Genomic DNA, 21723 nt, shown 5'->3' with positions numbered 1-21723 from the left:
TGTGACTTGCTAGCAGCAGCACCTCTTCCAGAAGGGTGGTTTTCTCCTGCAGTTTCGCCTCGTAAAACTCAGTCAGCTCCTCCAGGGCCTGGCTCTTGGTCTCTTCATTATCCCGAAGCTGTTTTTCATACTCCTCCTGCATCCTCTGGGACTTAAGCTGCAACTCCTGGTACTTCTCATATTCTAGAAGCAACTTTTGGTTGTTGCAACATTCTGGAAAGAGGCAAGGAAGGTGTTAATTTTTAAGGGAGGAGCAGCACCAGCCTCCAGGACACCCAGAACCTTGGGTGCTTCCCCACTCCTTCTAGCACCAGCTGTCTCCAGAGTTCAAACGCCTGCCTGGCTTTCTTCCCTGCCCTGACTCTATCATCTCCTCCCAGTAGCCTATCTCCCTGCCCTCCCATTCTGGGCAGAAGGTTTCTGGGAAAGCATACAGGGGTGTTTGGGGGACCAGGGCCAAAAAGAATGTCCTGAGGGTAGAAAACAAGTATCAGTATCCCCATTTTACAGAAGAATAAGGTGAGTTTCAGTAAAGTTAGATGACTCTCTAGAGCACCAGCAAGTAAACAGAGGGTCTGGAACCTGAGGTAGTCTATCAGGCTCCAATCTCGAACTTTTCTGTATCTCCTACTCTCATGCAGTGGGTGTTTAATGCGTGTTAAAACCATGGTGAGTTCCAGGGGATAAATGTAGCCTGTTTTTAGCCAAAGCCATAGTCCCTTCAGTGTCTGGGACTCTCAAATGTTTTCCTGTGACCTATGTCCTCTTCTAAGCCTAGCCCACTGCCCTCTGCCCCAGGCCTCCACTTGTGGGCTCACCCAGGTCTTGTAGTTCCCGGTTCTGCTTTTCTAGGAGGTCTTCTATATGCTCACGATGAAATACATCCTGCTTGTCTTTTTCTGTTCTTAGGACCTAAAACAGTCACTTTCTCATTTATACACATCTGCTAAAAGCAGTATTAGGGCAAGAACTAATTATACAAGTAAGTAATATCCTCTTTCACTCACAAACATTACTCAAGCAACCACCACACTACTGCTTTCTATTTACATTATATTCTGCTCTAAAAATTCTATACCTTCCCCATTCCTTTCCTTTTTATATCCTAGCTACTCAATGGGTTTGTCAGTGGTGAGTTCAGTTTTGGACATATATCAAATAAATTTCTGGGTGAAAAAGTAGGTATTTGTTAGAATCCTCTGCTGCTGACGCATTGGTGGTGAGTGTTTTCTTTACCTGAGGAGGAAGCTCCTTGAAGGCTGGGGAGGTGCCATACCCAGGAACCTAGCTCTGTGCTTGGCTTATATGGGACAGCAAAAAATTGTATAAATGAATGAATTAGTAAAATGAATAACCAAGGCTTTTTTCAGCCAAATTTAACATAAATAACACAAATATCTTGTGAGCAAAAAATTAGGAGTTTTAAATAAGGTGCCAGAACAAAGAAAAGATTCTGGGAGAGTCTTGGACCAAATCTAACACACAAATTAGATTAATTTGATTTAACTTCCTGGCAATCCAGGAATCAATATTCTACTAGCTCTCCCCCTTTTATACTTTTACAATTTTTTTCATTTGTTTTTAAACAAGATTTTTCTGATCATACATTCTCACTGTAGAGAATTTAGAAATTATGAAAAAGTATAAAGAACAAAATTTAAATTATCCAGAGGTAATTGTATCACTTTCTATTTCCTATGCGTGTTTATTTTACTAATTAATACCAGTGACCACAGAGAGGTTTATGTATTTTTTTTTCACTTAGTACTTAGTTGTAAGCTATTCTGATGTCACCTACTGTATTTTAAATATCTGATTCTTTGAGTATAGCGTGGGTAGTACATGCCAGTCCCATTTTGAACAAAGTGGAAATTTCTTGTTATTTGTGGTCATTGGTCCATCTCTCAAACAGACCTGGTTTTTTGTTTTCAAAGACTCCATTTCCTGGATGAACTTGTCTGTTAGCTCTTTAATCTTCTCAGAATAGTTCATGTCCTTTAGTCGAAGCTGATACTCATTCTCCATTTTTAATTCTTCTACACGAGTCTTCAGCTCCAACATAATCTGAGCCTTTGGGAGAAGGAAACAGAATTCGTGTGGGTGAATCGGGCCTTGATCTGAGACCTACAGCTCTGCTGAGCTTTTAAAATCAATATGTCTCAATTAGAACTTGTCATCTTTCTCCCCCAAGAAACACAGGCACATGAGCTTGTCCCTCTATTTCAGCAGTTCTCAACCTGTAGGTCACGACCCACAGGAACTGTATTAAAGGGCACGGCATTAGGAAAGTTGAGAACCACTGCTGTATTTGGTGAGCCCTTCTGTATGCCAGGCATTGTGTTAATGAGTCTCCTTCAAACTGGCCTGAGCATCTCCTGCTCAAGGAGGCCAACTCAGACCATACTACTCAATCCTGCTGCACCCACCTCCACTCCCAGCACCTGTGACACTTTGTCTTTATTGATAATACATGCCTTATTATTTTCTAAGATCTTGGCACTAATACATAATTTCCTTATTATTTTATTTATTTTCTTTTTCCTCTGCCTCCAGTAGAACTTAAGCTCCAAGTAGGCTGGATCTTTGTTGGGTTTGTTTGCTGATGTATCCCAAGGACCCAGTTCCTAACACAGAGCAGGCACTCAAAAGATAACCATTTCATCATGAGCCTGCCCCCATGGCAGCCAAATAAACATATAATTACAAATTGTGATAAATGCCCAATGCCGGGCACTTCTCAGTACTGTGGTCTGTCTGTGAATGTGCCTTCAATTTAGGTCCCAACTCTCTGTCTTGCTGGTTCTTATGTCCTGTGTCTTCTTCCTCAATAGAAGTTTTCTAAAGATACGGTAAGAGCTGCACCTCTCATTTCCTGAAAAAGTTAATATAGATGACAGAGTGGGCAAGAACACAGGTGTTTTCTCTTGTTTGCCTAGGAGGACACCCCCTGCATCTCCACTTCATCTTCTCTGCTTTGTTTCCCCTACCACCCATGAATGACTTGTCATCAGGTAACACGCTATGTTTGTTTCTGTATCCCTGGCCAGCAGGGACCTGGTGCACAGGAAGTGCTGAGATGAGTGGTGAACACAAACCAAATGTGCAAGTCAGGGAGGTGACAGTGAGGATGCTGGGTCAGGGCATGGCATGTGACTGGGTATGGGGGAGGCATAGAAGAGGAGGCTGAGACTGGGTCAGACTATCAAGCACCCTGCAGGCTATGGAATTGGGGTTTTATCCTGGAGAACGTCCCAAGGTCCTCATCTAATCTGATCAAGATGACTTTGGCATCATAAGGACTTTCCAGAAAGCAGTGTGCAACATGACCGAGATTAGAGAAGGTCTGGAGACAGGATGATCAGTGGGAGGATGACAGCATGGTCCATGTAAGAGATGGCCAGGATTTGGACTGAGGTGGGGGAGGGAGGCAGAGAGGGAGGAAAAGCTTGGAGAGAGATAGTTCAGAGAAATTGGCTTCTGCCTGGGTGTGGGGTGGAAACAAGTGAGGGAGGATTGCGTTCCAGGTGTCCCAGGTTAACGGCCTACAGATGGGGCATGTCCTGCCCTGTTTCCCTGCTCTACTCACAGAGCCTCACACAGGACCTGCAGTGTTGTCAGCACTGAGTGAACACTTACTCACTGGTGACCTCAGGAGTCCACCTTGGGCTGGTGGGCTACACTCATCAGTGGAAGTGACCCAGCTTCTGTCATGCTGTTTGAGATTCCCTGCTCATTGTCTTTCCTCAATCCAGTCCCCAGGTCACCACAGAGTAATCTCTCCAGGATGTGACTCTTACCAAATTGGTCCCTAACTTCCATCTATCAGTGGGTCCTTTTGTTTTTTTTCCACACAGGTCTTAAGCTGTCACCCTGGGTAGAGTGCTGTAGCGTCACAGCTCGCAGAAACCTCAAACTCTTGGGCTTAAGCGATTCTCTTGCCTCAGCCTCCCAAGTAAAGCTGGGACTACAGGTACTCACCACACACCCGGCTATTTTTTTTTTGGTTGTAGTGGTCACTGTTGTTCAGCAGACTGAGGCTGGATTTGAACCTGCCAGCTCTGGTGTATGTGGCTGGTGCCCTAGTTGCTTGAGCTACAGGCGCCAAGCCTATTAGTGGGTCCTTATAACAATTTCCAAAGTCTAATGCAGCAGGTAAAAGGCCCCTGGTGAGCTGTTTCTCTCTCCAGCTTCATCTCGGGAAGCCCTTGTCTCTGGCTTAGTCTCTATTCCCCAGCCATTTTTCCCTAGTGAGAGCACTACTCTCATCCCTCTGTCCACACTCTTTCCGCAGTGGGGAAGGCCCTTTCCTGTTTGTTCTGAAAGGTTCTGAGCAAGGCTTATGTATTCTGGTTGGACACAATGAGTGTACAGCTGTGCCATCCTCTGTGAGCCTTGTCTGCTTACCATCCATTCAGCTTCTCCCTTAGGGAGCGCTTCACAGAGCTATGCACTCGAATCTCCGCAAAACACCTCTCATTAACAGGAGGGTAGTCCCTTTGCTACAGCAGTTAAGAGAGAGTGCTCTACATTAAAACTGGATTAGAACTCTAGTCCTACTACTTATTAGCTCAGTGACTTTGGACATCTCCCAAACCCTGTTTCTTTCTTTCTTTTTTTTTAAATTAAATCATAGCTGTGTACATTAATGCAATCATGGGGTACGATGTGCTGGTTTTATATACAATCTGAAATATTTTCATCAAACTGGTTAACATAGCCTTCATGGCACCCTCTTAGTTATTTGTGTTAAGACATTTATATTCTACATTTAGTAAATTTCACCTGTACCCTTGTTTTTTTTTGGCCGGGGCTGGGCTTGAACCCGCCACCTCCGGCATATGGGACCGGCGCCCTACCCGTTGAGCCACAGGCGCCGCCCTCACCTGTACCCTTGTAAGATGCAGCATAGGTGTGGTCCCACCAATGACCCTCCCTCCACCTGACCTCCCCCCTCCCCTTCCCCCCTTCTTCTCTTTCCCCATATTCTTGGGTTTCATAGTAGGGCTACTATTGGATACTTTTTCTTCCATTCTTGAGATACTTTACAAAGAAGAATATGTTCCAACTCCATCCATGTAAACATGAAAGAGGTAAAGTCTTCATCTATCTTTAAGGCTGCATAATATTCCATGGTGTACATATACCACAATTTATTAATCCATTCGTGGGTTGATGGGCACTTGGGCTTCTTCCATGACTTAGCAATTATTAATTGGGCTGCAATAAACATTCTGGTACAAATATCTTCGTTATAATGTGATTTTGGTCTTGTGGATATATACCTAGTAGAGGAATTGTAGGATCAAATGGCAGGTCTAGTTTTAGATCCCTAAGTGTTCTCCAAACATCTTTCCAAAAGGAACGGATTAGTTTGCATTCCCACCAGCAGTGTAGAAGTGTTCCCTTTTCTCCACATCCACGCCAACATCTCTGGTTTTGGGATTTTGTGATGTGGGCTAATCTTACAGGAGTTAGATGATATCTCAAAGTAGTTTTGATTTGCATTTCTCTGATGATTAAGGATGATGAGCATTTTTTTCATGTGTCTGTAGGCCATGCACCTGTCTTCTTCAGAGAAGTTTCTCTTCAAGTCCCTTGCCCAGCCTGAGATGGGATCACTTGTTCTTTTCTTGCTGATACATGAGTTCTCTGTGGATTCTGGTTATTAAACCTTTGTTGAAGACATAACCTGCAAATATCTTCTCCCATTCTGAGGGCTATTTGCTTGCTTTACTTACTATGTTCCTGGCTGTGCAGAAGCTTTTTAGTTTGATTAGTCCCAGTAATGTATTTTTGATTCTGCTTCAATTGCCCGGGGAAGTGGGGGGAGGTCCTCATAAAATATTCACCCAGGCTGATTTCTTCAAGTGTTTTCCTTTCACTTTCTTCTAGTATTTTTATAGTTTTGTGCCTTAAGTTTAAATCTTTAATCCAGTGAGAGTCTATCTTAGTTAATGGTGAAAAGTGTGGGTCCAGTTTCAGTCTTCTACAGGTCACCAGCCAGTTCATCCAGCGACATTTGTTAAATAGGAAATCTTTTCCCCATTGAATGTTTTTAATTGGCTTGTCAAAGATCAAATAACAGTAAGTAGTTTGGTTCATGTCTTGGTTCTCTATTCTGTTCCATACATCTACCTCTCTGTTTTTGTGCTAGTACCATGCTGTTTTGATCACTATTGATTTATAGTATAGTCTGAGGTCTGGTAGTATAATTCCTCCTGCTTTGTTTTTATTTCTGAGTAATGTCTTGGCTATTTGAAGTTCTTTCTGATTCTGTCTAAAATGAAGTATTATTTTTTCGAGATCTTTAAAGTATGACAGTGGGGCTTTAATAGGAATTGCATTAAAAGTGTATATTGCTTTGGGTAGTATGGACATTTTAACAATGTTGATTCTTCCCAGCCATGAGCATGGTATGTTTTTCCATTTGTTAACATCTTAAGCTGTTTCTTTTTCTTTCTTTTTTTGCAGTTTTTGGCCAGGGCTGGGTTTCAACCTGCCACCAGCATATGGGGCCAGCGCCCTACTCCTTTGAGCCACAGGCACTGCCCCATCTTCAGCTATTTCTTTACTTAGAGTTTAATAGTTCTCTTTATAGAGGTCTTTCACGTCCTTTGTTAGGTATACTCCCAAATGTTTCATCTTCTTTGGCACTACTGTGAATGGAATAGAGTCCTTAACTGTTTTTTCCAGCATGACTATTGTTGGTATATATAAAGGCTATAGATTTATGAGTGTTGATTTTGTAACCTGAGACACTGCTGTATTCCTTGATCACTCCTAAGAGTTTTGTACTAGAATCCCTAGTATTTTCCAGATAATCATATCATCTGCGAAGAGTGAAAGTTTGATCTCTTCTGACCCTATGTGGATACCCTTGATCGCCTTTTCTTGCCTAATTGCCATGGCTAAGACTTCTATTACAATGTTAAAAAGTAGTGGAGACAATGGGCAACCTCGCCTGGTTCCTGATCTGAGTTGAAATGATTTCAATTTAACTCTATTCAATGTTACTGGCTGTGGGTTTGCTGTAGATGGCCTCTATCAGTTTAAGAAAAGTCCCTTCTAAACCCACTTTCTTAAGTGTTCTTATCATGAAAAGATGCTAGATATTATCAAAAGCTTTTTCTGCATCAATTGAGAGAATCATATGGTCTTTGTTTTTTAATTTGTTTACGTGATGAATTATATTTATAGATTTACATATATTGAACCAGCCTTGAGACCCTGGGATAAAACCCGCTTGGTCATGGTGTATAATTTGTTTGATGCGTTGCTGGATTCTGTTTGCTAGGATCTTGTTCAATATTTTTGCATCAATATTCATTAGTGATATTGGTCTATAATTTTCTTTTCTTGTTGGGTCTTTTCCTGGTTTGGGGATCAAGGTGATGTTTGCTTCATAGAATGTGTTGGGTAGTATTCCTTCTTTTTCTATATTTTGGAAAAGGTTGAGTAATATAGGTACTAGTTCCTCTTTTAAAGGTTTGGTAGAATTCTGATGTGAAGACATCTGGTTCTGGGCTTTTCTTTTTAGGGAGATTTTGTATAGTTGATGCTATTTCAGAACTTGATATTGATGTCTGTTCAACATTTCCACTTCATTCTGGCTAAGTCTAGGGAGGTGGTGTGCTTCCAAGTATTGATCTATTTCCTTCAGATTTTCATATTTCTAAGAATAGAATTTCTTATAATATTCATTAAGGAGTTTTTGAATTTAAGGAGTCTGTTGTTATTTCATCTTTACCATTTCTGGTTGATGAAATTAGAGATTTTACTCTTTTTTTTTTCTGGTTAGGTTAGCCAAAGGTTTATCTATTTCATTGACCTTTACAAAAAAACCAACTTTTTGATTTATTGATCTGTTGTATAATCCTTTTGTTTTCAATTTCATTTAATTCTGCTCTAATTTTGGTGTTTTTTTTTTCTTCTTCTGCTGGGTTTGGGGTTGGAATGTTCTTCCTTTTCCAGTTGCTTGAGATGTCCCATTAAGTTGTTAACTTCCTCTCTTTCCATTCCCTTGGAAGGCTTGCAGTGCCTGTTAGAACTGCTTTTGCAGAATCCCATAGGTTCTGATAATTTGTGTCTTCATTGTCATTTTGTTCCAAAAATTTGGTAATTTCCTTTTTAATCTCATCTATGACCCAGCTATCATTCAGCATGAGGTTAGTTTCCATGTTTTTGTATGTGTATGCAGATTCCTGTTGTTACTGATATTCCATGATGGTCCAAGAAGATGCAAGGAATAATTTCTATTCCTTTAAATTTGCTGAGGTTAGACTTGTGACCTAAGATGTGATCAATTTTAGAGTATGTTCCATGGGCTGATGAGAAGAATGTGTATTCAGTTTTGTTAGGATGAAATGTTCTGTAGATGTCTGTAAAATCCAATTGTTGGATCATTAAGTTTAAGTCTAAAATTTCTTTGCGTAGCTTCTTTTTGGAGGATCTATCTAACCCTGCCAAAGGAGTGTTGAAATCTCTGACTATTATGGTGCTGGAGGAAATCAAGTTGCTCATGTATGTTAGAATCTCTCTTATAAATTAAGGCGAATTCTGGTTGGGTGCCTAAATGTTAATAATTGAAATCTCATGTTGAGTGTTACCCTTAACAAATGTGAAGTGACCATCCTTATCGTCCCTTACTTTTGTTGGTTTAAAGCCTTTTGTATCTATGAATAAAATTGCAACACCTGCTTTTTTCTGATTTCCATTCACCTGAAATATAGATGACCATCCCTTCACCCTAAGACTATATTTATCTTTTAAGATGAGATGAGATTCTTGTATGCAGCAGATATCTGGCCTGAGTTTTTGTATCCAGTCAGCCAACCTGTGCCTCTTTAGAGGGCAATTTAAGCCATTCGCGTTAACTGTAAATATTGATAAGCCTGGTAGAATTTTGGGTATTGAGTTTTTCAAAGGTCCAGTGTGGAAGTTGGAATTTGCCACTGTGGAAGTTGGAATTTGATCAAAAGTTTCTGAGTGAGTTTACTTTTGTGGTAGAGGATTGTGCTGGTCATTATAGAGGATAGGTCTAAGAATATCCTGGAGAGCTGGTTTCGTTATGGCAAATTTCTTCAACATGTGAATGTCATTAAAGTATTTAGTTTCTCTATCATAAATGAAACTTAGTTTTGTTGGATACAGGATCCTGGGTTGAAGGTTATTTTGTTATAGGAGAGTAAAAGTTGATGACCACCCTCTTCTAGCTTGAAAGGTTTCAGCAGAGAGATCTGCAGTCATTCTGATATTCTTCCCCTTGTACGTTATGGTTTTCTTATGTCTAGCTGCTTTCAGAATTTTCTCCTTCATTTTAACTTTGGCAAAGTTAATTATAATGTGCCTAGGTGAAGTCTTATTCAGGTTGAGTCGTGCTGGGGTTCTGAAACTGTCTGCTATCTGAATTTCAGAATCTCTTGGCATGTCTGGAAAGTTTGCCTTCATTATCTCATGAAGAAGAGCCTCTGTGCCTTTCAAAGCCACCTTGTCACTTTCAAGAATTATAGGGGTATTTGCGAAACTTGGTAAATGTAGAATGTAAATATTTTGGCACAGTAACTGAGATAACGCCGGAAAGGCTATGTTAACCACTGTGATAAAAATGTGTCAAATGGTTTATGAAGTGAGTGTATGATGCCCCATAATCATATCATTGTATACAGTTATGATTTAATAAAAAAAACTTAAAAAAAAAAAAAAAGAATTCCTATAAGGAGAATACTAGTTTTCTTCGAATTATCCCAGAGGTCTCTGAGAGAATGATCTATTTTTGCTCTCCACTTCTCTTCCTCTTTGAGTGTTTAGGAGTGTTCAAAAGCTTTGTCTTCAATGTCAGAAATCCTTTCTTCTGACTGCTCCATTCTGTTACTGAGGGATTCTACTGTATTTCTCAGATCTTTGAGGGGCTGGAAATTCTTGTCCAATGTGTCAAAATATTTGGTGATTTTGTCTTTGAATTCATTGAATTCTCGAGACAACTTTGGAAATGCTCCTTGAATTTCCAATTCCAACTTTACCTCCATTCTATTAATCTTATTTGCAATCCAAACTCTGAATTCAATTTCTGACATCTCAGCCATCTGTTTATGAGTGGGATCTTCAGTTGTGTCCACCATATTGTTCCTTCAGTGGAGGGGTGGAGGGTTTGATCTACTCTGGTTATTCATGTTACCAGAGTTTTTCTGCTGGTTCTGCCCCATGATTATTTTATACCATTTGGCTATATAAGCAGATAAGGTGAAGTTGAGTTGGGGGCTCCAGGAGTAGTGATTAACCAGCCTTTTGCCCAAGCACTGGGACTGGTGTCCGTACCTTTTCCCCTAGAGCTTTGTCAAGGACTCATACAGTGCTATGGCCTGAGCAACTGGGGACCTGCTTGGTGTGGTCGGGCTAGGTGGTTCTGTCTTGTTTTCAGCTGGTCTCTGTCCTACCCTAGGGAATTAGTTACTCTGGGTTGAAGTCTCAGCTGTGGAGAAATACCAGCAATTGAGTCACCCCACCCCCCATGGGTAACAATTGGAAAAGGAAAATCAAACCTTCCCACAACCGCACACCCAGGGTTGGTGGATAGTCCCTGGGTGATTGGCTCAGTTCAAGAGGTCCAAATCAATTGTCCCATTCAGCACCAGTCTCAGTGGGAGAGTTCAAAAGGTCTCCGGCAACTAGACAGCAGGGGTCTGCTGGCAGCTCAAGTATGACTAGCTCCAGTGCTCCATGAGGTCAGAAGGACCCACCCAGCAAATGAATTAGTCTGGGAAGGTTGATACCTCCTTTCCCACCTTGCATCTCTGTCACACCCAGTCACTGGTAACCTCGCAGGATTGTGACCCAGTTCCCTCCAATGAGCAGATGCTCCAGACGTTTGTGCATGCCTGAGTCACAGGGAGATCTATGTCTCCTTGGCCAGGCCACCACTCTCTGCCACTATCTGGCAGGAGGAGCTGAGGCCTGACAACCTCAAGTGCTTAATGGAGGCTGGGGTGGTTCACCCAGTTCTAGCCCCACCCCTGATTGATGTTGCTGACAGAACAGAACAACTTCACAGAATTTGTTTCTGTCCCGGCTATATTCCCCTATGGATCAAATGTTGGTTGAGTTCACAGAAACTGTGACTCAGCCCCGGTCTGTGCTGCTGCCTGGAGTCGGCAGTGTCTGTCTTGGCTGCAGTCTGTGTTGGGGTGGGTGCAGCTAGAGCTCATACTCACCTTTCAGTTTCTGCCTCTTCCTGCCTGCCTTTGTCTCAGCTATGATCCCCTGAGGGCTGGGTGTGTCTTAGGCTCACTAAAGTAGTCCTTCTGGTTCAGCCATGCTCTGGGAGTATACCGTCTCTGTGCGTGCATATTCTGGTCCCCACGCTCCACCCAGGCAGGTACTGCCTGAGGCATACCCTTTACTCACGGGGCCTGTGTTTTGGTCCCAGATCTGTTCTACCAGTGGCTGCCACCGGAGAAGATGCCTGGCTTCCTCTGGTTGCCCAGAGAGACAGGGAGTGTCTCTCCAAAATATCCCCAGGGGTGTGAGCCCTATTGTTCCTGCTGCTGCCGCTGCTGCTCTGTACCGTGGGGGACCACCTCTCCCTCTCCTGTATGGTTCCCTCTCAGTTGACCATCTTCTCCTTACTCCTGTGCCTCAGAATCAGCACAGACGAGCAACTTCCAATGCTCTGTCCACACTTCTCAGGAAAATGCCCAAGAATCTGGAATCCATTGGGGACAGGCTTCCAGACTTCAGGGTGAGAGTGGAGGGGAGTGCTGGGAGTTCAGAATTGCAGGTAGAGAATATATACGGTTTTATGCTTGGTGGGAGAGTGCCATAGCACATTTTTAAGTCCTTTCTAGAGAAAGAGTTACAGTTTTTAGAGGGTCTCTCCCATGGGATAAAATAGGAGAGGATCTTAACTCTGCTCGCTTGTTTGTATACAGTATATTGTGAGCCATTCTCATGGGGGAGGGGACTCCCATCCACTTGGTGATGGATTTTGTACCTATTGTTTCCTTGGGGTTGCAGCTTGCCTCAGCAGGGTTGATGTGCATTCTTCAACCTTCTCTCTTGGCTCAGCTCCAAACCATTGGCTTACTTGCTAAACTTCTGTCCTTTAACTCTTCTTCTGGACGGGAGCCTCTGTGGTAAGCTGGCTCCTGTGAGCCATCTTGTCTCTGCCCCCCTCTTTTTTTCTTTCTTTTTTTGAGATAGAGTCTCAGTCAGTTGCCCTGGGGTTGAGTGCCCTGGTATTATAGCTCAACAGTAACTTCAAACTCTTGGGCTGAAGTGATCCTCTTGCCTCAGCCTCCTGAGTAGGCTGGGACTACATGCACCCAGTACAATGCTCGGCTATTTTTTAGAGATGGGGGTCTTACTCTTACTCAGGCTGGTCTCAACTTCTGAGCTCAAGCAATCTACCCTCCTTGGCCTTCTAGAGTGCTAGGATTACAGGTGTGAGCCCACTGTGCTTGGCCCTAAATACCTCTTTTTTTCTAAAAAAGGCACCATGTACTAGCAATTACTGAGTTTCACAGGCACAACTGGGATATTCAGTTTGTCAGTTTGATTTTGTAAAAATTTATCAATTGCCTCCCATGTACCTAGCATGTGCCAGAAACTGGTGGTCATACAAGAGAATTGTATTTTATAGTTCCTGTCCTCAAAGAGCAGAGAGAAGAAAGCCAGTAGACAGGATAAAAGCACAGCACAGTAGAAGTCGAGATGGTCATGTGATGGAACACATGTGGGGTGGGGGTGGAAACAGAATCAGTGACAGTGAGGAGGACGGCTGGGTGGTATGGACAAGGACATGCAGGGGAGCCAGGGATTCTGCACTGGGCATGGGGTGCAGCCAGGCTACAGGGCTTGGGGCTGGACTGAGGAGTCTGCATGTACTCTGGTGAGGAACTCGCAGGGCCCTCGTCACTAGACCTGATTCTTACCTTCTCTTCCATGTCTGTTTTAGTCACAAGCACCTCTTCGGCAAAGCCCACCTCCCTCTCTCGCTTGATTCCCCGACCATCCTTGTCAAAGACCCTCCAGGTGAACAGGCAGCCATCCTCAGCAGATGACACCAGGAACTGGTCATCAAAGGTGATTGACATCTGAGAGAAAAAGATCATGGACAGGAAGCCTTCTAAGGCCGTGGGTGGTTAAGCCTCAGCTGCCTACTGTGCTGCCCCTTCCTCCATGCAGTCCCAGGCACAGCCTCACAGGGAGGTAGACTTGATTGTTGGTGAGAACGAGCTGGGAGCCTGCACAGGCATCTGTTCATGAGAAGCAAGGCTGTGTCTACATTCCCTGTGGTTCTGGCATCTGAAGGGTCAGTTATTACCTAGAATGTATAAAGAACTCTCAAAATCAAATAGTAAAGACCCTAAACAACCCAATTAAAAAGTGGGCAAACAATACGGAGCCATTAGCTGAAGAGGATATACAGATGGCAAGTAAGGACATGAAAAAATGTTCACCAATATTAGCCATCAGGGGAATACAAATTAGGACCAAAATGAGATATCACTATATACCTATTAGAACAGTTAAAATAAAAACAGAAGCACTGTTTTGTACCAAATGCTGGCAAGAAACCGGGTCCTCATACTTCCCTGGTGAGAATGTAAAATGTACAGCCACTATGGATAATAGTATGGCATTTTTCTTTTTTTTCTTTTTATTTTTTTTTATTAAATCATAGCTGTGTACACTGATATGATCATGGGGCATCATTCACTAGCTTCACAGACCGTTTACCAAGTTTCACATATACCCTTGTAAGATGCACTGCTGGTGTAATCCCACCAATCCCCTTCCCTCTACCCACCTCCCGCCCCCCTCCCTTTCCCCCTTCCCCTATTCTTAGGTTGTAACTGGGTTATAGCTTTCATGTGAAAACCTTAAATTAGTTTCATAGTAGGGCTGAGTACATTGGGTACTTTTTCTTCCATTCTTGTGATACTTTACTAAGAAGAATACGTTCTAGCTCCATCCATGTAAACATGAAAGAAGTAAAGTCTCCATCTTTCTTTAAGGCTGCATAATATTCCAGGGTGTACATATACCACAATTTATTAATCCATTCATGGATCGATGGGCACTTGGGCTTCTTCCATGACTTAGCAATTATGAATTGAGCTGCAATAAACATTCTGGTACAAATATCTTTGTTATGATGTGCTTTTTTGTCTTCTGGGTATATGCCCAGTAGAGGGATTACAGGATTGAATGGCAGATCTATTTTTAGATCTCTAAGTGTTCTCCAAAAACTGAACATACACTATCATTTGATTCAGCAATCATACTCCTGGCCATTTATCCTAGATAAATGAAAACTTATGTCCACAGAAAAGCCTGTACATGATTGTTTATAGCAGTTTTATTTGTAACAGCCAAATACTGAAAAAAAAAGCTATAATAGGTACCATGAACAATATATTACTCAGCAATAAATGGTGCATAATTATTGTGTTAAGACATTTATACTCTATTTAATGAGTAGAGTGAACCATGAACAATATAATGAGTAGAGTGTCTCATTTCATGTCAAATATATTAAGTAGAGTATAAATGTCTTAACACAATAATTAAGTAAGTGAGGTAAAGGCTATGTTAACCAGTTTGATATAAGCATTCCAAATTGTATATAAAATCAGCACATTGTACCCCACAAATGCTTTGATTTACACAGTTATGATTTAATAAAAAATTGTTAAGAAAAAAGGAATAAGCTATTTTTTAATGCAAAACAACCTGAAAGGATCTGAAGGTTACTAAACTGAGCACATTTAAAAAAGCCACTTTCATAATTATATTAAACTGAACAGCTTCTGCACAGCAAAGGAAATAATCAACAGAGTGAGCAGACAACCTGTTGAATGGGAGAAAATACAGCAAACTACTAATCTGATAAAGGACTAGTATCCAGAATATACCAGGAACTCAAACAATTTAACAGTAAAGAAATAAATAATCTCGGGGTGGTGCCTGTGGCTCAGTTAGCAGGGCGCCGGCCCCATATACCAAGGGTGGCGGGTTCAAACCCAGCCCCGGCCAAACTGCAACAAAAAAATAGCTGGGCGTTGTGGCGGGTGCCTGTAGTCCCAGCTACTCGGGAGGCTGAGGCGGGAGAATCGCCTAAGCCCAGGAGCTGGAGGTTGCTGTGAGCTGTGTGATGCCACGGCACTCTACCGAGGGCATTAAAGTGAACTGTCTCTACACACACACACACACACACACACACACAAAAAGAAATAAATAATCTCATAAAAAGTTGGGCAAAAGACATGAATAGACATTTTTCAAAAGAATATATACAAATGGGCATAATATACTATGTATGAAAAAATGCTTAACATCACTAATTATAGGGGAAATGCAAATCAAAACCACAATGAGATATCATCTTACTCCAATTATAATGGCCATTACTATAGACAAAAAGAGACAAAAATAATAGCACATGCTGGTATGGATGCAGAAAAAAGGTGTTACCCACTGTTGGTGGGAATGTATGCTACTGCAGACATTATGAAAAACGGTATGGAGATCTCTGAAAAAACTAAAAACAGAATTATAATATGATCCAGCAATCCCACTACTGGGTATATAGTCAAAGGAAAGTAAATTAGTATATGAATGGGACATGTGCACCCCTATGTTTACTGTAGCACTATTCACGATAGCCAAGATATGGAATCAAACTAAGTGTTCATCAATGGATGGATAAAGAAAATGTAGCATATACACCAAGTGGGATACTATTTGACCAAAAAAAAAAAAAAATGAAATCATGTCATTTGCAGCAACATGGAGGTCATTATGTTAAATGAAATAAGCCAGGAACAAACAGACAAATAGCGCGTGTACTTACTCATATGTGTGACCTAAAAAATTTGATGTCAGGGAAGCACAGAGTAGAATGATAGATCCCAGAGGCTGTGGAGGGTGTGGGGTGGGAAGGGCAATTGAGAGGTTGGTTAATGGGCACAAACATACAGTCAGATAGAAGGAATAAGTTGTAATGTTCCGTAGTAGAGTAGGGTGGCTACAGTTAACAACATATTGCATATTTCAAAATAGCTAGAAGAAAGGACTTCAAATGTTCCCAACACATAGACATAAAAACCCAAAGCAATGGATACCCTAAATACCCTGACTTGATCAATACATCTTCTATGCATTTAACAAAATATCACATGTACCATGTAAATATATGCTAACATTGTGTTTATGCTAACACAATGTTAGCATATATTTTAGTTTTTAAAAAGCCATCTTCAGAAGTTCATATTACCTAATTCCATTTATATAAAATTCTCAAAATGACAAAAATTTTAGAAATGGAGAACAAATTAGTGGTTGTCAGGAATTAGGGATGATAGAGGGGTGTGGTTACACAAAGGTAGCATGAAGGAGGTCTTTGACCATTTTTCATAGTGGTGGGACACCAATGTCAAAGCACACCAATGTCAGTTTTATGGTTTGGTATTTTATTATAGTTACATAAGATCTAATTATTGGGGGGAATTAGGTGAAGGGTACATAGGATTTCTGTGCTTTCTTTAAAATTTCCTGTGAATCTATGATGATTTCAAAATAAGAAGTTAAAACCAAAGAGATAACTACGAAACATGTCTTCTCATAATCAGCAACATGTGTCAAGAACCTTAAAAAGGCAACACTCTTGTATCCAGGAATTCTATCTCTAGGGAATTTAGTGTCAGGAAATAATCAGAGATGCACATACAAATTTGCAAGCTAGGATGTTCACTGTAGTTCATAAGATCATTTAAATGCCTAGTTGTAAGAGAAGAGCTAATTAGTTATGGCCTATCATATGATAGGATATTTATGTAGCTACCCAAATCATGCTTTTTGAGAAATATTTAATTATATGGAAAAAGGTTTATGATAGTGTTAAGTGAAAAAAAGAAGCAGACCACAATAGAGTGGCCGAACAATATAATCTTTTTCTTTAATTCATGAACTTGTCACAGTACAGTATGATATTAACTTTATTTAAAACACATGCTATATATACAAGGGTCGAAGGAAATGTATCAAAATAATGATGATGCTATCATGAGGATTTTTATTTCTAAAATAAATGTGTTGCTTTTATATCAGAAAAATAAATATCTTATCCACAAAACTTAGTGGATCTGAAGGGAAGAAAGGGAAATATATTGTAGTAATTCATTTTGGAACCAAGGCTCAGGCTCAGGTTATTATAAATGTAAATGTAAAAACTTTTCTTTTTCTTTTTCTTTTGTGAGGAATAAAAAAATCATTTTTATTTTTATGCCATCAGACCTATGGATAAATAGCAATAGATCTATAATCTTTGTAACCCATGGATAAACCTTTTCTTAATAAGGATAGTATCTGCAAACAAGTAAATATAGGATTTGGGACATAATTAAAAATGTCAGATGTTGGTGTCCTCTATCTGGAATAAGAGATGAGATGGGAGAAGAGATAATATACACATTTTCCCAGTGCCTATTTTTCAGGGGTTTTGTATAAACAAAAATAATACTTAAAAAAAAACTATAAATAGCCTTCGAATTGGCTATGAATTTTTTTTTAGGAGACAAGAGTCTCACTCTGTCACCCAGACTGGAGTGCAGTGGTCCAGTCATAGCTCACTACAACTCAAATTCCTAGGTTTAAGCACTCTTCCTACCTCAGACTTGCAAGTAGTTGCACTGTAGGACCACATCAGTACACTGGGCTAATTTTTTTAAAAAATGTTTTTGTAGTGACTAGGTCTTACTGTGTTGCTCAAGCTGGTTTCAAACTCCTAGTCCAGCGGTTCACAACCTGTGGGTTGTGAACTGTATTAAAGGATCGCTGCGGCATTAGTAAGGTTGAGAACCACGGTCCTAGTCTCAAGTGATCCGCCCATCTTAGTCTCTTAAAGATCTGGGATTACAAGTGTAAGCTACATGCTGAGAATATTGGCTATGACTTCTTTTTTCTTTTCTTTTCTGATCTCACTCTGTTGTGCAGGCGAGGGTGTCATAGCATCAGCCTAGCTCACAGCAATCTCAAACTCCTGGGTTCAAGTGATCCTCCTGCCTCAGCCTCCTGAGTAGCTGGGAATACAGGTACATACCACAACATCTAGCTAATCTTGCTGGAGCTCCTGAGCTCAAGCGATTCTCCTACCTTGGTCTCAGAGAAGGCTAGAATTATAGATGTTAGCTGCTGCACCTGGCCTTGGCTATGATATTTTGATAATCATTTTGCATGTTAGAGAATTCTTTCATTTCATTTTTTTATTATGGTAAAATAAACATTACATAAATTTTATCAGCTTAATCATTTTTAAATGTATAGTTCAGTGTTATTAAATTCAAGCATAATGTTGTGTAATCATCACCACTATCTCCCTAACTCAGGTAAAATTGAAACTCTATACCCATTAAATAATTATTCCCCATTAGTCCCTCCTCCAGCCCCTATAAACCACCCTTCTTTTCTTCTCTGTGGTTTTGACTGTTCCAAATATCTCACAGAAGTGTAATGACACAGTATTTGTCTTTTTGTGACTGGCTTATTTAATTTAGCAGAATACCCTCACAGTTCAGCCATGTTGGAGTATGTGTGAGCATTTCCTTCCTTTTTAAGGCTGAATACTATTATATTTTATGCATACACCACATTTTGTTTACCTAGTCTCCTGACAATGGACACTTGGGTTACTTTCACACTTTAGTTATTAACATAGATATTACTTTATGAGAACAGAGAATGAAAGGACAATTTACAAATGTTGCTCACATTATTGTCCCCAGGGCCTTTTGCATCCTCAGGGAGCAATAGAGGTTAATCTCCTAGGCTATGACTCTATTTCAAGGAATTCACTGGAGAAAGGGCACTTGTGGATCATTAACAGCAACACCTACTGCAGCTGGGATGTAATGGCAGTAAGGCTGGGACCCCTACAACATCCATCACACAGTCAATTATTATGCATAATATTGTGATGAACCACCCCGTATATAATCTTTAGGTATATCTGTAATTATTTCTGAGGCTAAATTCCCAGAGGTAGTTTAAACAAAGAATACTAATAGGTAATAGATATGTTTATTGAATGGATTTGTGGAAGAATATTCAGGAGAGGAGGTGTAAGGAGAGAGAAAAGATGGAGGGAGGCTGAAGGAATAAAGAAGATAGGTATGTGGCAGACAGATCCAGGATGGTCTCCTGAGGGGAGGGTCCCTCTCACCTTGGTGACAGGACCAGCATGGGCTTGGTACTCGTTGAATTCTTTCTGCAAAGGTAGAGGGTACTTCATTGCACGAATGGTTCCCATTGAGGTGCCCACAAACATCATGCGCCCGGAATGTGAAATGACAATGGCTGTGTAGGTGACATCGAATGCTGACATCTCTCGAAGGACCTGGAATGCAGACAGCTCTGTTCAGCAGGAGGGGCTGAGCTGCATCTCCAGTGTCCCAAAGCCATTCTTTCCCTCTCCTCCAATAGCACTCTTAGGGATCTGTATTTAAGGAAGTTATTTTTCTATTCCTTATAGCATCTGGAATAGTGCTTAGAACATAAAAGGCACAAACTAAATATAATGTTTCTTGGTTGCTTGACTGATGAATAACCAGTTCTAGGAGTTGAGAATAATACTAGTGAAAGGAAATAGTTATGTAGATGAGCACAGTTCTATGCCCTTTTCATCTTGTTACTTATTCAATTCTTACAAAAACCCTCTGAGGTGGCCCCTGTTATCCTTATTTTAAAGATGACAAAACAGAGTCACAAAGGTGATATCTAACTTGCGTTGACTCCTGTACCTAGTGAGTGGCAATCTGGCTCCAGTCTCTGTACTTGACGGCTAGGGTATCATGCACCTCAAAATGAGAATGGGATGTTGACCATAAATTTATTCAGTAAACATTTATTAATGCCCATTATATAAACAAAACTATATAGTAGTCCCCCTTCATCTGTGGGGGGCACACCTGGTAGATTACTGAGACCACAGATAGTACTGACCCTTGTACGTACTATGTTCATACATGCCTATGTAACTATGATAAAATTTAATTTATATATTAGGCACAGTCAGAGACTAACAACAGTAATTAAAAATAGAACAATTATAACAATATACTGTATACAAATATCTTATTGTACTGTACTCACCTATTTTTGGACCGTAGTTGACCTCAAGTGACTGAAACTGCAGCTCAGGGGAGACTACTGTACTATCAGGGAACTCACTGATTCCTCCACTCATTGAAGCGTTCACCCATCCACCCGCCTAAACATTTACTGAGTAACATGTGGGCTAATCAGCCAGAGGGGCTATCAAGACAAGTGAAACATGGTCGTGCCAGAAAGGACATTTACTCTGCTGTTGCACTGTAAAAGCCACCACAGGATTGGGATAAGACTACTTGGAGGTATACAGGAGAGTCATCATACCCTATGCCACTATGGGGAGACCTGCCTGGGGTCAGCTTGCTGCTGTGGCACCTATGCACTTTCCCAGGCACCAGCCACATGACAGTGATGAGCCCTGAGGAAAGGCCAGAGAAGCCTGTGCAGATCAGCTATTGCTGGGCTCCTAGAGAGGGACAGAAGTCACATTTGTATGCAGTGTCCTTGCTGAGCTCTCCTGTTTTCCCTTAATTATTTGCAGCCAAATGTATTGGGGGATTTCAACAAGAATTGGTGGCCCGCCTAGCTGATAAACATTAACTATCCAGTCATTCCATGCTTGGTATGTAGATACGCTCTGAGAAACTCATGTTTAGTCAACTCTGTTGTGTGAACATCACAGGGTGTACTGCCATGAACCTGGGTAATCTAGCCCACTACACCCCAGGCTGTATGATCCAGCTTATTGCTCCTAGGCAACAATGTGGACAGCATGTTATTGTGCTGTGTACTGTAGCAACTGTAACACAATTGTGAGCATGCATCTAAACATAGGAAAAGTACAGGAAATATGCGGTTTTAGAATCTTATGGGACTGCCACTGTATATGCAGTCTGTTACTGACATCATGTTGTGTTTTTACCACAGCAAAGTAAGTGCAGACCAAGGGTAAGACAGCAGTTCAGAGAGGATGTTGACCTCTATGCCTGGAAGGTAGAAGAGAAGTTATAGAGAGCAATAAAACAGAAATGGTAAGGAGCCCCACAATTCAGGAACGGCACTGGGCAGGAGATTCTGGAAGTGACACTAACTGAACTGGCTCCCCAAAAGGAATGAGGAGCCAGGTGTTATTCCATGAAGAAGAGGCCTGTACAGCAGCACAGCAGTCTGCAGGAGCAGACCCACCGAAGAATCTGCAATCTCCTTGATGGTCTGGTCTGATCCAACAGCAAATATAATTTTGGAATCAGGAGAGATAGTAACATAGTTGTAACTGCAGGACTTGAGCACACATTCTGTCTCTCTCTTCCCTGTGGTCAGATTCCATTCATATACGGCACCATCTGTACCACAAGAAATCAGTTTGCTGTCATCTGCATTCCACACGATGGAACGAATCTGCAGGGGATGAAGATGTGTCTGGTTAAGGGGGTACATGTATGAACATGCACATGCATGCGCATACACACACACACACTCACACACAGACACACACTGCAATGTGGAAAATACATGAACTCCTCAGATGCTCCACTAGACTGAGGCAAAATATCCTTTCCTGACATAGGCCCTTCTGCCAGCACAAAACACAGCTTCTTGGAAATGTTAACATTCTCTTTC

General features: G+C 41.2%; 1 protein-coding gene across 1 annotated transcript in view; it reads right to left on the bottom strand.

Annotated features, from left to right (window-relative positions):
- Positions 1-21723, bottom strand: part of CFAP57 (cilia and flagella associated protein 57) — a 104667-nt gene that overhangs the window by 27348 nt on the left and 55596 nt on the right. Inside the window, exons 10-15 of the mRNA XM_053575840.1 lie at positions 21289-21501; positions 19217-19390; positions 12927-13088; positions 1915-2070; positions 819-912; positions 23-213 (exon numbers count right to left, since the gene is read on the bottom strand). Of these exons, the coding sequence (XP_053431815.1) occupies positions 23-213; positions 819-912; positions 1915-2070; positions 12927-13088; positions 19217-19390; positions 21289-21501 (990 nt within the window). The remainder of the gene's footprint in view (positions 1-22; positions 214-818; positions 913-1914; positions 2071-12926; positions 13089-19216; positions 19391-21288; positions 21502-21723) is intronic.

This window comes from Nycticebus coucang, chromosome 22 (genome assembly GCF_027406575.1).
Source record: "Nycticebus coucang isolate mNycCou1 chromosome 22, mNycCou1.pri, whole genome shotgun sequence".
Lineage (NCBI taxonomy): Eukaryota > Metazoa > Chordata > Mammalia > Primates > Lorisidae > Nycticebus > Nycticebus coucang.
Note: the sequence above shows the minus strand (reverse complement) of the source record. Positions and strands in the feature narration are given on the sequence as shown.